A 15,893-nucleotide genomic window follows, 5' to 3' on the forward strand; every position below is an offset into this window, starting at 1 on the left:
ATTCTTCAATTGGTATTCGTTGTTTCTTCTGGTTGAGTAATGGTGTTGGTCGCCTGCTTTTATCAAATGTCTCTGTAAATAGGCTGGTGAAAGTCCAAGTGCCACTCTGTGAATAAATAAAATCACATTAAGGTAGATTGTCTGTTTAACAGATAACCATTTCAAAGTTTCGAGCATGTCAACTCGTGATGTAAGAAAGTCTGCCTTTAATAACATTACTTTTTGTAGCTCATTTATCTGAGCATCACTCAACAAAAATAAAATTGACGAACAATAATTGAAGTGCGAGTTCACTAATGAAGCTACATAAAGCTTTTTGCTTTTAAAATCTAGCTTATGAGCACATCTCTTCAATACATAAAATTTTGCATTCAACTTTTTTAGAACATAATCTAAGTGATTATTGAATGTGAGACTTGAATCGACAATGATTCCTAAATATTTGATTTCTGTTACGATTTCTAATTCCTGTTCATTAAATACAATTGCCTTACATAGTGTGAGTGATTTATTGCTCATTGTTATTTTATAAAGTTATTGGCGCCCCGGGCATTGAAAAGTTTTAAATCAAAGCATAAATACTATAATTAACAATTTTTCGTTTTCATATACAACAACAAAAACAACAACACGTTTTTTCATTGTTTTACAGTGTTTTTCAATGTTTGTCGATGTTTTTACAGTGTTTACTGAACAATGTTTGAATTTTTTTTACCGTTATGAGGTTTGAATTATGAAAATCCGTTAAATGATTAAGTTCTTAAATTTGTGGCAGTTTTATATGGATCTTGTGTTTTTGGTCTGGAAGTGAACTGGATCTTACTGGATCTTGTGTTTTAGGTCTGGAAGTGACCTGGATCTTACTAGATCTTGTGTTTTAGGTCTGGAAGTGAACTGGATCTTACTGGATCTTGGTTTTTAGATCTGGAAGTGAACTGGATCTTACTGGATCTTGGTTTTAGGTCTTTAAGTGAACTGGATCTTACTAGATCTTGTGTTTTAGGTTTGGAAGTGACCTGGATCTTACTAGATCTTGTGTTTTAGGTCTGGAAGTGACCTGGATCTTACTGGATCTTGCGTTTTAGGTCTGGAAGTAACCTGGATCTAGGTTTTTAGGACGTGACCACGATCTTCCTGGATCTCATTTTTGTGGCATTTTTGTTGTTTAGAGTTAAGCATCGATTACCGAGAGCCCCAAGCTGAACCAAATTATCATCAATATATTTATATACATATTTTATTTAATATTATTTTTGTTTTTATTTTCTCTTGACTTTTTGTTTAACTTAACGTAACTTAATATTTCTCTTTTTTTATATATAATTTCTTGGCATTTTTTTTACAATTATTATTTTTTTCTGCCTTAACGTAATCGTAATATCAACTGATATACACTTCATTATAATACAATTTATATTCTCATGCATATTATTGACTTAAAACCGACTAAGGTTAACATCAAAACATTTCTCATTCTGTTCCGCCGTAAATTGAAATTTGTAAATAAAGGATACTTATTATCATTTTTGTGGGTCTGGAAGTGACTTATTAATCAATTACTGATCGCTAGGACAAAAATGCGCTTAAGTCCCTCGATCAATAACACGAGGACTTCTGTAATTTTTTTTACATATTTTTATTTAGAACTATACAAGATAGATTTAAATATTACCTAAAATATCCAGGAAAAGAGAAAAAAGCCAATTACATCACATTTCTGACACTGAATTTTCGAACGACTAAGCCCTTATATATATTTATTTTTCAAAAGAAGCCATAAAACCAACTAAAGTAGATTTATTAGAACACGGCATGAATTTAAAAAAATCTGGAAAGTAGGTTGTTGCTGCAGCAGTAATTTGTTATTGTTGTCAATCGTATGATCATTTTCCCTGAAAAATTTAGAATGTTAATATCATTTGTGATAAAAATAAAATCATAGAAATAAGAGCAAAACTCCAGCATTGTTACGTACAATATATTAAAATTTATTTCCATTTAAAAACAACGATTTTATTTAAATACTTTTAAATTCTATGTTTTTTTATCTACATGTCCTGAACAATTTTCACACTCTCCATCAGATTCTGACGAGCTTTCCCCAAATGCTTTTGACTTCACATATACACAGCAGCACTTTGATTTTCTTTTGTTGGAATTTTCATTGTCCACTGTAGTCTCAGTCCATTGAACTTTTTTCTTATTTTTTGGTTTGTGACATCGCAATCGAAGAGTAGGTGCATCCTAAAAAATAAAATTATGAATTTATTCGATTATGAGTATTAGAGATGTCAATTATTTGGGTTTTTAATATTTGTACAAATACCCAAGGACTAGGGGTCCGAATGACGGATATCCGTACCGTCCGTTACCGGTAATTACCGGTAATATCCATTACCGTTACCGTTCATTTCTATGGATTATCCAGCGGTAACAGATTTTTAACGAATTTTTTAAAAATTCATATATTAAGACCGCAGTTTATTTTTTTGTTAAGGGTAAAAAAGTTATTTTTAGACATTTTTAATTTTTTAAAACTTTTAATGCTTGTTACTCTTCGCAGTTTTGTTCAAATTTGTTTGAAAGTGTTTTAAACTAACATATATTGAGGATATTTCCAAAAGAATTTTTAAACTTGTCAATTCCAAGATATATAATTTTCAAAGTCAAATGTAATATTTGGTCACATTTTTTCGCCTAAATTTTACCCTAAATATTCGGATATTTATAGTCGGAATATACCTACGGATATTACCGGTAATCACCGGTAATTACCGGTAAATATCCGTTACCGTCAAATCCCGATTACCGGTAATTTTCGGACCCCTACTAAGGACCATTTTGCAAAATAATTCTTTTAAAAGTTGTCTCAAATAACTGCTGAGCATTTTTTACTACATTGCGTAAGTCGTTTACCGCTTAGTTTAATTAAAATAATGAACTAAAAAAGTCAATCTGGTAAATATTTTTTTCCTAAACCCGATGACACCAGATTCTTGAATAATTTTTTTTCTTTAAAGATTTAAAATTGATTTAAATGAAGTTTTAATTCTTCAGGAACATTTTTTCTTGAGCAGATCAACAAAACTACCTTTTCGCAGATTTAATTTTCTATTATTTCTGGGATTAAAACCCAGCATCTCTGCATACAAGAATATAATTATCTCTCTGAAGGTCGCATATTATGTCTGCAATTTTTCCACAAATTTGCAGATCTGATGTAATCAGTATGATTTTTGGTTAGGATTTTGGTAATGATAATTCTAAATTTATGCAACTTCACTATACTTTCTTCTAAGTTCAATTATATAACCAGAATATAACTTATATTCAACATAAATGTGAGATTAAATTCAAATTGTCAAAAAATTGACACTAAAAATTTCTATGAAAATCAGAAATTTTATGAAAAATTTCCTAAAAATGAAGATTTTAAGCAGACCCAAATAAATTTGGGTTTACACCCAAATATTTGGGGTACCCCAAATAGTGCAAAATACCCCAAATATTTGGGTATTTGTATTGACATTAGGGTTTCCAGAATTCCCGTTCCCGTGAAATTTCGGGAATCGGGAACGGGAACGGGAATATTCCCGGGTAATTTTTATTCCAAATATTTGAAATTTTTTTTGAGAAAAATTGATAAAATTTTAATAAATAAACAATGAATAATGTATATAAACACATTCGTTTTAAATTATTAATTAAAAGACATTTTTTCAGAAAAAAATTCTAAAAATTGAAAATTTTAAGTCAAAAAAAGTTTGGTTAAAATTTTTTTTATATGAAACGGGAATTCGGGAATATTCCCGTCAGATTTCGGGAATCGGGAACGGGAATTCCCGTTCCCGTTCCCGGGAATTCCCGGGAAAATTCCCGTTTTTGGAAACCCTAATTGACATCTCTAATGAGTATATAGGTATTTATTACCGATTATTATTAATATTACACTTTCTAATTTTTAAAATTATACGAAGCTGGCTTTGGGAACAATGATTTTTTAGCGCATTTTTGTAAACTTGTTTACAAAAGGGAGCTTAATAATGCACTTTGTTCGTTCGGCTGGAACGCGAGATATCGAAAATTATACATCGTAGAGAGCTCTAGTTTGTTTTAATAGTTCAGTTCCATCGAGTTATTGGGTTATCGGTCATTTAGAAATTTCAAATCAACACACAAATACTATAATTAACAGTTTTTCATTTTCATATACAACAACAACAACAACAACACGTTTTTTCATTGCTTTACAGTGTACTTCAATGTTTTTCGATGTTTTAACAGTGTTTACTGTAGACAAAGATTGAATTTTCAACGCTTAAGTCCCTCGATCAATAACACGAGGACTTTTGTAATTTATTTTTCAAATAATCTGCTTTTATTAATCAGGTTGTAAAAAAAACTACTTTTACAATAGCAATAGAAATTACATTAGAATTAAAAATAAGATCCAGTAGGATCCAAGTCACTTATTGACCCCAAAACAAGATCTAGGTGACTTTCACATCTAAAAAACAAGATCCAGATGTTTTGTTCAGTAAGCACTATAAAAACATAGAACGCCCTGGTCGAAAAAAAATTCTACGTCAGTAACGGATAGTTTTTGCTAATTTACTCGAATATTTTCCAATATACTATATGATTTTATATTTTTATAGATTTTATCGCGTAGAATTCGCCGAATCAAACAATTTGGTACCACATTTACATACTTTCGATGCTTGGTTCCTTTGCTAGAGCCATTTATATAACCGTTGCTGACGAAGAATTTTAGGGATTTGGTAATTTGAGGTTTTGAAACCATTAATAACTTTCTTTGTGTACCAGCTAATTTATAAATTTTAAGACTCAATTGTGCATTAGTTTCTTACTGACATCGCTGACTATAAAATTTATGAATTAAACTTGTTTAAGATAGTAAAATTAACATTTTTGTTCAAAAATTTTGTAACGGTTGGCCATAAATTTTAATTTTTTTTTTAACGAAATTTAGTCAGTAAAGTTATTGTAAATAAACAAAGATTCATTAAAAACTAAATAATTAAATAGAACTGAACTAATATTTAGATAGAAAATGATTAAATGAATAAAATTCTGTGCGACAATCGAGTTTTATCAAAGGTAATGGAATAGATTTAGTGATTTTTTCTCAAAAGAAATTTTTGTTGCAATCACACAAATTGATCAATAATATTTGAATTATGAAAAACCGTTATAGAAATTTGCTCAAATTTGTCACCATTGTCGAACAGCCGAGTTAGTAATGGTGTTGGGATGTGATTGTTGAGTGTGACACCAAAAAACTGTCTTTTTAGCGCATTTTTGAATTTTTTTCAAAAAGGTAGCTTAATAAGACACTTTGTTTGGTCGGTCGGTCGGCTGGAACGCGAGATCTCGAAAACCAGACATCGTAGAGAGCTCGGAATGGTTTTAAAAGATCAGTTCCATAAAGTTATTGGCGCCCCGGGCATTTAAAAGTTTCAAATCAAAGCATAAATACTATAATTAACAATTTTTCATTTTCATATACAACAACAACAAAAACAACAAAGCATCAAGGGGGAGGAACTTAAAAATTTACCTGCATTTACCTGCATTTTCATGCATATACATGCATGTGAGCATTTACCTGCATTTTAATAAAACTGGATTTTTAACGGATATATTCATCCTGAAAACTTTTTGATAATGTGTCCAAGATTTTTTTACACTCTGATAACTAAATAGAGCCGAAATTTGATTTTTTATGGTTAATAACCCAGTGATTCAAAAAAAAAACGACAAAATTCGATTTTCTGAAGAATTATTTTCCTCTTATAAGAAAATTAGTTCGAAATTCAACTTTTCTAAGGAGTTTTTCACTGTAGACTAGGGTTGGGTTATATGCGTACATTATACAAAAAAATATACGTATATGTATACTCAAAATCACAAAAACCGTTAAATGTTTGTGATTTTGTTCATTATCAAATATCATTTCTTTGTTTATAATGAGTCTAGATGTTCATAGATTAACACAATTCCGATCTATTGCTTCATTTTCTATGGCACCTGCATTTACCTGCATTCACATGCATTTACATGCATTTCACCTGCATTTGCATGAAAAAAATGTAAGTTCCTCCCCCTTGATTTTCATTGTTTTAGTGTTCTTCAATGTTTTTCGATGTTTTATCAGTGTTTACTGAACAAAGTTTGAATTTTTTTTTGACCGTTGTGTGGTTTAAATTATGAAAATCCGTTAAATGATGAAATTCTTAAATTTCAAGAATGGTGACTTGGAATTAACTGGATCTTGTTTTGTTGGTCTGGAAGTGACCTGGATCCTACTGGATGTTGTTTTGTGGGTCTGGAAGTGACCTGGATCCTACTGAATGTTGTTTTGTGGATCTGGAAGTGACCTGGATCCTACTGGATCTTGTTTTTGTGGGACTGAAAGTTATATGGATCCAACTGGATCTTGTTTTATGGATCTGGAAGTGACCTGGATCCTACTGGATCTTGTTTTGTGGATCTGACAGTGACCTGGATCCTACTGAATATTGTTTTATGTATCTGGAAGTGACCTGGATCCTACTGGATCTCGTTTTTGTCGGTCTGGGAGTTATATGGATTCTACTGAATCTTTTTTTATAGACGGGGAACTAACTTAAAAATCAATTAGTGATCGCTGGGACAAAAATGCGCTGAAGTAACTCGATAAAAACGAGTACTTTTGTAATTTTTTGAATACTTATATGAATTGTTTTAACTGGACTTTTATACTGAATTTATTGTGTTATATGAATTTATTGTTAATCAAATACCTTTATGGTAAATATAACCCATCTATCTATCTATCTATCAAATTTTCGAACAGGCCGAGAAAAAAATTTTTGAATATGAATTGTTAATAATAGTATTTATGCGTTGATTTGAAACTTTCAAATGCCCGGCTCGCCAATAACTTTATAAAATTGATCTTTTAAAACCATTCCGAGTTCTCTAAGATGTCTTGATAAAAGTTTTTTATGGTAGCTGAACGAACGTTTCTAATTAAGCAACAATTTTTCCGACCTAAAAACAAGATCCAGTAAGGTTCAAGTCACCACATTAAATTTATAAATTTTATCATTCAATGTAATTTTATAATTCAAATATCTTAGCGACTATGATAAATTCAAACAAAATGCATAACATTGAAAACACTTAAAAATAATGAAAAATGTCATGATTTTGTTTTCAAAAATAGAAATGTTAATTATAGTATTTATACGTAGATTTGAAACATTTAAATGGATGTCGCCGTTATTATTCGGTGAAACTAAGCTAATGTAAAAAACTAGAGCTCTCTACGATTCCTGGTTGTTGAGATCTCTCGTCCAGCCTTACGTACAAAGTGATTTATTAAGCAACCTTTTTGAAACAGATTTCAAAAATGCGCTAAAAAAATAATTTGCTTTATATTTGGGTATTTTACAAAATTAGCTTACATTTTTAACTGTCGCATCATTGTTGGTGATTTCTGTTGTTGAGACTGTAGAATCCGTAGCACTCATTTTCAATTTATTAAATGTACTTGCCAAATATTTAGTTAATTTTCTTTTATAAAAAAAATATGACTATTTTGATTCCGTGAAAAGATTTTTGTACAAATATTTTTTAATATCAAGTTCTCTCTATTAATAGAGTTTTAATTTACAACTGTTGAATGTAAACACATAGAATTAGGAGACTTTTACTTAGTCAGTTTGTTTTCTTAGTTATGTATTGAGTAAATCATTAACGATATGTTTCATTTATTTTTATTTGATTTACTTTGTGGCCAATGAATTAAAAAATTACAAAAGTCCTCGTGTTATTGATCGAGGGACTTAAGCGCATTTTTGTCCCAGCGATCAGTAATTGATTAATAAGTCACTTCCAGACCTCAAAAACAAGATCCAGTAGGTTCCAGGTCACTTTCAGATATAAAAACCTAGATCCAGTAAGATACAGGTAACTTCCAGACCTAAAAACCAGGTCACTTCCAAACCTAAAAACCAAGATCCAGTAAGATCCAAGTCACTTTCAAATCTTAAAAACAAGATCCATATAAAACTTCCACAAATTTAAGAACTTCATCATTTAACGGATTTTCATAATTCAAACCTTATAACGGTCAAAAAAAAAATCAAACATTGTGCAGTAAACACTGTAAAAACATTGAAAAACACTGTAAAACAATGAAAAAACGTATTGTTGTTTTTGTTGTTGTTGTATATGAAAAAGAAAAACTGTTAATTATAGTATTTATGCGTTGATTTGAAACTTCTAAATGACCGATAACCCAATAAATCGATGGAACTGAGCTATTAAAACAATCCTGAGCTTTCTACGATGTCTAGTTCTTGAGATCTCGCGTTCCAGCCGAACGAACAGACAAAGTGTCTTATTAAGCTACCTTTTTGAAAAAAATTTCAAAAATGCGCTAAAAAAAAAAAACATTTTACGGTGATTCCACCGATGAATTTTTTCACAAAAAATGATATTTCTCTTAATTTACTCACTTTTTCACTACTTTTAATGCCTTATATCATGTATTTACCTATTTACTATCGTTTTATGTCATCTAGTACCTTTAATACACTTTAATTAAGGAAATATTTCCATTTTTATGCCCGTTACTTATACTTTTTTTTTGGAATTTGTTGTTTTTGACATCATTTAAAACGAAAATATAGACTATTTAAACACTTTTAAAGCTTCTTTGGTAGTCTAATCGATGGTTCCTTATCTAATACATCTTATGTTGTGCTTATTAGGGCTCAAAACCAAGCTATTAAGCTAAAATTATTAAAAATTCTCATTGTTGAAAAAAAGTATAAGTAACGAAATTCCTAATCCGCGGGAAAACAAATTTTTAAAATCAAAATTATAACTTAATTAACAGCAATTGCTTTGATTAGAATGCTGTTTATGATGTTGAGTGAGTAAATAAAGATGTTTATCTGGTATTCTTGAAGTGTCAACTGAATTAAATGTCATTTTGGAAATGATTAAATTTTAAAGAACACGGATTATTCAAGTAAAAATTTTCAAAATTCAACCAATCGGTGGAATCACCGTTTAATGGAATTGTGCTAATCATAATCCGATTGTACGAAATCAAAATTTGAAAGTCCGTTAAAATAATTTTTAATATGAAATTTACACAAACATATAATTATATTATAACAAGCTAATATTATATCTGTTTCCTGTAATTTTTTGTACAATTGAAAACATTAAATAACTATACTTTTTTCCGACGTATAAGCGCGCTGTAGGAAAAACACGTCATTAAAAACTATATAGTATAAACGTGCTCATTCTCGATAGAAGAAAGCGCATTTTTCGAAAGATCTAAAAATCATAGAATTTTAATTAATCTATATTTGTAATTCTTGAGTGTTTCACGACTCGAGTAAAATTAAATGTAGGAAACAATAATGGACAGACGGACAATAGCTGGCACCTTTAGTGAGAAAATGCGTTAGAAAATATGTAACTTTATGTTATCATATTTTTATTAAGGTTTCAAATAAATAAAAATAAAAAACGTGTTAAAATATAAAAATACAAATACAGCCTTAAAAATGTTGATTTCGTTTATTTGCAATATTTTGATATCTATAATTGCATATTTTATTACAAGAAAACTAATTCCAAATTTAAAGGAAATGTTTATAAGATCAAATATCTACGGAGTTGATTTGAATAAAGATAATGGTATTAAAATGTAAGTATTTTAATTAAAAACAATATATACATATATGAAATCACATACATAATTCTTATTTAATATAGTCCGGAAGCGTTTGGCGTTGTTACAGGCTGTATTTTTCTTATTTCATTATTTTTATTCATCCCAATTCCTTTCGGACATATATTTTTCAAAGATAAATCGGATGATTTTTCTAATAATGAGGTATGCATATGTATAAAATTAAATTATAAATGATTGTGAAATTTTAAAATGTTTTAATTTCAGTTTGTCGAGCTTATTTCAGCATTGCTATCTATTTGTTGTATGATATTACTAGGTTTTGCAGACGACGTTCTTGATTTGAAATGGAGACATAAATTATTACTTCCAACTATAGCTTCATTGCCTCTTCTAATGGTTTATTATGTCAACTTTAATTCCACAACAATTATGCTGCCAAAAATTCTTCATGATATTTTTACCTCATCTATAAACATAGGATTCTTTTATTACGTATACATGGGCAGCTTGGCAGTATTTTGTACAAATGCAATAAACATTTTGGCTGGAATTAATGGATTAGAAGTTGGACAGTCGCTAATCATAGCAATATCTGTGATTGCATTCAATCTTTTACAGATTTTTAAAGATTCTGTTTCTGAAAAGCACCAATTATCCTTATATATTATGTGTCCGTATTTAGCAACAACATTAGCCTTATGGGAGTTCAATAAGTAAGACTATTTATAAATATTTAAGTTATAATATCAATCAAATATCTTTCTTTGTATTTTTTACTTTTAGATATCCATCTTCTGTGTTTGTTGGAGATACATTTAATTACTTATCGGGAATGACTTTTGCGGTTGTTGGTATTTTAGGTCATTTTAGCAAAACTCTTTTATTGTTTTTCATACCACAAATATTAAATTTTTTGTATTCAACGCCGCAACTATTTCACTTAATTCCGTGTCCGAGGCATAGATTACCTAAATTCGACCCTAAATCAGGATTACTTAATTACAGTAAAACAAGCTTTAAGCTAGATGAACTAAGCTTGTTTGGAAGATTTTTTTTCTTCGTCTTGAAATCTTTTCGATTGATTAAATATGAAGTTACCAAAGATAGCGTGATTTTCTGCAATAATTTGACACTTATAAATTTTTTCATAATATTTACTGGTCCAATTCACGAAAACAAATTAAATAGTCTTATTTTATACTTTCAAATTGTTTGCTCTTTATTTGCATTTATGATAATATATCCTTTAGCTCACATTTTCTATAACTAAAATTCCTAAATTTCAATTAAAGCGAAACTACCTAATAAATATAAAAAAAAAATTATATGAAAATTAATTATTAAGGTATTATGATTATTTTTTAATGTATTAATCTTAATTTAAAGGACAACTCCTACGAAATACTTATTTAGGTGGATTAAGAGCCACACATTAAGCATTCATCTTTGTTTTCTAACGAGCAAACCATTTCGGCCAAATGAATTTCTCGTTCGGTAATAGAGTGTTCATTATCTCCATTCAAAGTTCCGTTATTAGTTGAGTTATTTAATGACGAGTGTTTTAAAGGAGAATTCCCTTTTTTTGTTTGACCATTTTCTTGAATAGACTGCGGTGCTAAACGTGCTTTATCAACAGTAAACTGAATTGCATTTGCAGCTGGTTTTGTTCGTAAATAATACATTCCAGTTTTCAATCCCATTTTCCACCCGTAAAAATGAATTGATGTTAGTTTCCCATAATTTGGTTCAGCTACATGAATATTAAATGACTGACTTTGATCTATAAAAGCACCACGATCTGCAGCCATTTGAATTTGTGTCTTGACGGAAATTTCCCATACCGTTTTATATATATTCTTTATGTCATCCGGAATTTCATCAATTGACTGTATTGAACCATTATTTGCAATAATTTTGTTTTTCATATCGTCATCCCATAAACCACGTTCGGTCAAATCCTTAATTAGATGATGATTAACAACTTGAAATTCGCCACTGAGAACACGACGGTTATAAACATTACTAGTGTATGGTTCAAAGCTCTCATTGTTACCCAAAATCTGAGCAGTTGATGCAGTTGGCATAGGTGCTATTAAAAGTGAATTACGAAGGCCAAACTTTTTAATTTTTTCTTTCAGAGCTTCCCAATTCCACAAATCAGTTGGTGTCTTTTCCCACATGTCGTACTGTAATACTCCTTTTGATACCGGACATCCATCATAAGTCTCATACGGTCCTAATTGTTCTGCTAACTCACAGCTGGACTCTAAAGCTCCATAATAAATTGTTTCAAATATTTGTTGATTTAATTTTTTCGCTTCATCAGACTCATACGGCATTCTCATTAAAATGAAAGCATCTGCCAAACCTTGAATTCCAATTCCAATGGGACGATGTCTAAAATTAGATTGTTTAGCTTCTTCAACAGGATAAAAATTTACGTTAATTATCTTATTCAAATTTCTTGTCACTATTTTTGTAACTTCCTTCAATTTATGAAAGTCATATTCTTTTCGATTTTGTTTGACAAACATATTTAAAGCTATTGATGCTAAATTACAAACAGCAACCTCATTTTTACTTGAATATTGTACTATTTCAGTACACAAATTCGAGCAGCGTATTGTTCCAAGATTCTGTTGATTTGATTTTCGATTGCATGAATCCTTATAAAGCATATAAGGCGTGCCTGTTTCGACTTGAGCTTCAATAATCGCAAACCACAAATCTTGTGCCTTAACTTGGCGTATATACCTTCCCTCTGCTTCATACCCTTCATAAAGTTTCTCGAATTCCTCTCCGAACGATTCAAAAAGACCGGGACTACTATGCGGACACATTAAGGACCACATTTCATTATTTTCAACCCGACGCATAAACAAGTCAGGAATCCACAAAGCATAGAACATATCTCTGGCTCTAACTTCCTCCTTTCCAGTATTTTTCTTTAAATCAAGAAACTCAAAAATATCCCCATGCCAAGGTTCCAAGTATATGGCAAACGCGCCAGGACGTTTGTTTCCACCTTGATCAACATAACGTGCGGTATTATTGTAAACTCTTAACATTGGTACTAGACCATTTGAAATCCCATTTGTACCAGCTATATATGTTCCTTTTGCTCGAATGCAATGAACATTAATACCAATTCCACCTGCTGATTTGCTTATTAAAGCGCATTGTTTTAAAGTATCATAAATACCATCAATTGAATCATCCGACATTGAAAGTAAAAAGCACGATGACAATTGAGGACGTGGTGTTGCAGCAGCGAATAATGTGGGAGATGCATGAGTGAAAAATCTTTAAAGAAAAATTATATTGCATTAATTTTTTTTTTTTATATTAATTTTTTTGTAAATAAATACCTTTCAGACAAAAGATTATAAGTCTCAATTGCTTCATCTATATCTTCACCATGAATACCAACAGCAACTCTCATGAGCATATGCTGTGGTCTTTCCACTACTTTTCCTTTGATTTTCAACAAATAACTTCGTTCTAATGTTTTAAATCTATATTACAAGTAAAATCTTAGCTTTCATAATCTTAAAAACATGTTACGTTTAGTTACCCAAAATAATTGTATCCAAAATCTCGATCATAAATTATAGCCGAATTAAGTTGATCTGCATTTTTCATTATGATTCTGTGATGATAATCACTGATCATTGGTGATTTTGTCTTTAGATATTCATTTTCAATATTATAAAGATCATCCATAACTTCGCTAAACTGCTTTTTTGTTTCTTTATGCAGGTTAGAAATGGCAATTCGTGCAGCTAATACAGCGTAATCGGCATGATCTGTTGTCATTGTTGCTGCAGTTTCAGCTGCTAAATTATCCAGTTCCTGTGTTGTTACACCGGTATATAACCCATTGATAACTTTAAGAGTAATTGACACCTGTGTAAAAATAATTGATAATCAATAATAGTTTATTGATTTTTTAATATTAAATCTTACCGGATCTACAAAATCAGTGTTAAGACCATAACAAAGCTTTTGAATTCTCGATGTAATTTTATCGAAATGAACCTCTTCTCTACGGCCATCTAATGAGAAAATTGATTTATTGAATATGCCAAAAAATGTCATTTAGTTTTATAATATCTACCTCGTTTAATGACAAACATTTTGCTTTTAACCATATTTTAATAATTCTATTAATCTTTTTTCGTTGTAAGAAGAAATGAATTGTTTTAAAACAAAGCTATTAACAATAGAGGGAAATATAAAAAAAGCGCGAAATTAAACTGAGCAACTGACAGTTAAAGGGAGCAAAACTAGGTATGCGTAAAGCGCCCATTTAAAAAAAAACGAACATTAGAGGGCGATTCTAAAGATGTGTTAAATTTTTAAATAATTAGATTGCATAGTACTTGTTCTTTATAAAATTGTTATCTTTACTAGTTTAATTCAATTTAACGAATTTTTTAATTTTAAATGAGAAAAAAATCTCTTAGGTGCCGTTCACTTATCGGTGATTCCACCGATGAATTTTTTCACAAAAAATGATATTTCTCTTAATTTAAAATTTTAATGCCTTATATCATGTATTTACCTATTTACTATCGTTTTATGTCATTAGTACCTTTAATACACTTTAATTAAGGTATTTCCATTTTTATGCCGTTACTTATACTTTTTTTAATTCAATTACATCATTTAAAACGAAAATATAGATATTTAAACCTTTTAAAGCTTCTTTGGTAGTCCGATGGTTCTTAAATACATCTTTCTTATTTGGGCAAAAAATATTAAGAAAATTTTAAAAATTCTCATTGTTGAAAAAAGTTAAGTAACGAAATTCTCAAAACAAATTTTTCAAAATTATAACTTAATTAACAGCAATTGCTTTGATTAGAATGCTGTTTATGATGTTGAGTGAGTAAATAAAGATGTTTATCTGGTATTCTTGAAGTGTCAACTGAATTAAATGTCATTTTGGAAATGATTAAATTTTAAAGAACACGGATTATTCAAGTAAAAATTTTCAAAATTCTACTTATTACAATACGGTGATTCCACCGATGAAATTTTTCACAAAAAATGATTTTTCTCTTAATTCACTCACTTTTTCACTACTTTTAGTGTCCTACATGATCTATTTTCCTATTGACAACCGTTATAAATTATATTACAACTTTAATATACATTAGTTAAGGAAATATTGCCGTTTTTATACCCGTTACTTATACTTTTTTTTTTTTTTGGAATTTGTTGTTTTTGACATCATTCAAAAGAAAAATTCAGACTATTTAAATACTTTTACAGCTTCTTTGGTGGTCTAAACGATGGTTCTTTTTCTAATACATCTTAAATTGTGCTTATTTGTAATCAGCATCAAGCTATTAAGCTAAAATTATTAAAAATTCTCAATGTTGAAAAAAAGTGTGAAAACAAATTTTTAAAATCAAAATTTTAACTTAATTAACAGCAATTCTTATGATTAGAATGCTGTTTATGATATTAAGCAAGTAAATAAAGATGTTTATCAGGTATTCTTGAAGTGTCAACTTAATTAAATGTCATTTTGGCAATGATGAAATTTTAAAGAACACGGATTATATAAGTAAAAATTTTCAAAATTCAAACAATCGGTGGAATTACCGAAAATCAAAAAATGAATTTTCTCACGGTATTATATATTAACGTTATAATATAATTTATAACGGTAGTAAATAGGAAAATAGATCATATAGGATACTAAAAGTAGTGAAAAAGTGAGTGAATTAAGAGAAAAATCATTTTTTGTGAAAAATTTCATCGGTGGAATCACCGTTTTATGTTTTTGCAGGAGTTATAGAATCACCCTTTCTCAAAAACGACTGTTAATTTTTTCAAAAAAAAAAAAAAAATATATATTTTTGTCGATAAAATTCAAATTTTTTTGACCGTTACTTACACTTTTCTTCATATTGTAAATTTTTATTTTAAAATAAGTTGAGTTCGAATTGTTCGAATTTCTTCGACAATCAAATGTCGAAGAAACTGTAACTAAGATAACTTGCTGAATTTATTGGATTCAAAATAAATGTTCCGAGTCTTCCTTTTTTTTTTGCAAAAGCTCCTATTAGTCATTCATTACACGGTTTTATTTTTAATTTGATTATATGAATTTCGTCGAAACCTTATTTACCTATTAAATATACAGTAATTAGTA

The 15,893-nt window shown here is 29.5% G+C and overlaps 2 protein-coding genes and 1 long non-coding RNA gene across 3 annotated transcripts; 1 reads left to right on the top strand and 2 right to left on the bottom strand.

The window, feature by feature from the left end:
- Positions 1 to 2,113: 2,113 nt before the first annotated feature.
- Positions 2,114 to 8,457, bottom strand: LOC139090511 (uncharacterized). Its single transcript, XR_011544428.1, has 4 exons — positions 7,473 to 8,457; positions 5,240 to 7,422; positions 3,931 to 4,182; positions 2,114 to 2,244 (listed from the first exon to the last, which is right to left on the bottom strand). It is a non-coding gene; the product is annotated as an uncharacterized lncRNA (long non-coding RNA).
- Positions 8,458 to 9,346: 889 nt separating this feature from the next.
- Positions 9,347 to 11,023, top strand: Alg7 (Alg7 dolichyl-phosphate N-acetylglucosaminephosphotransferase). Its single transcript, XM_070640229.1, has 4 exons — positions 9,347 to 9,739; positions 9,808 to 9,928; positions 9,992 to 10,440; positions 10,511 to 11,023. Exons 1-4 carry the CDS (start codon positions 9,597 to 9,599, stop codon positions 10,995 to 10,997), a joined length of 1,200 nt encoding a protein of 399 aa, XP_070496330.1. The 5' UTR covers positions 9,347 to 9,596; the 3' UTR covers positions 10,998 to 11,023.
- On the bottom strand, positions 10,913 to 13,972 carry RnrL (Ribonucleoside diphosphate reductase large subunit). The gene is made up of 5 exons (XM_070640224.1): positions 13,845 to 13,972; positions 13,694 to 13,782; positions 13,302 to 13,633; positions 13,096 to 13,242; positions 10,913 to 13,030 (listed from the first exon to the last, which is right to left on the bottom strand). Exons 1-5 carry the CDS (start codon positions 13,876 to 13,878, stop codon positions 11,146 to 11,148), a joined length of 2,487 nt encoding a protein of 828 aa, XP_070496325.1. The 5' UTR covers positions 13,879 to 13,972; the 3' UTR covers positions 10,913 to 11,145.
- Between the last annotated feature and the right edge of the window lie 1,921 nt (positions 13,973 to 15,893).

The sequence above is a fragment of the Chironomus tepperi genome, unplaced genomic scaffold (genome assembly GCF_022539635.2).
Source record: "Chironomus tepperi strain 1889 unplaced genomic scaffold, CSIRO-AGI_Ctep_v1 contig_219, whole genome shotgun sequence".
In the NCBI taxonomy this organism is placed as follows: domain Eukaryota; kingdom Metazoa; phylum Arthropoda; class Insecta; order Diptera; family Chironomidae; genus Chironomus; species Chironomus tepperi.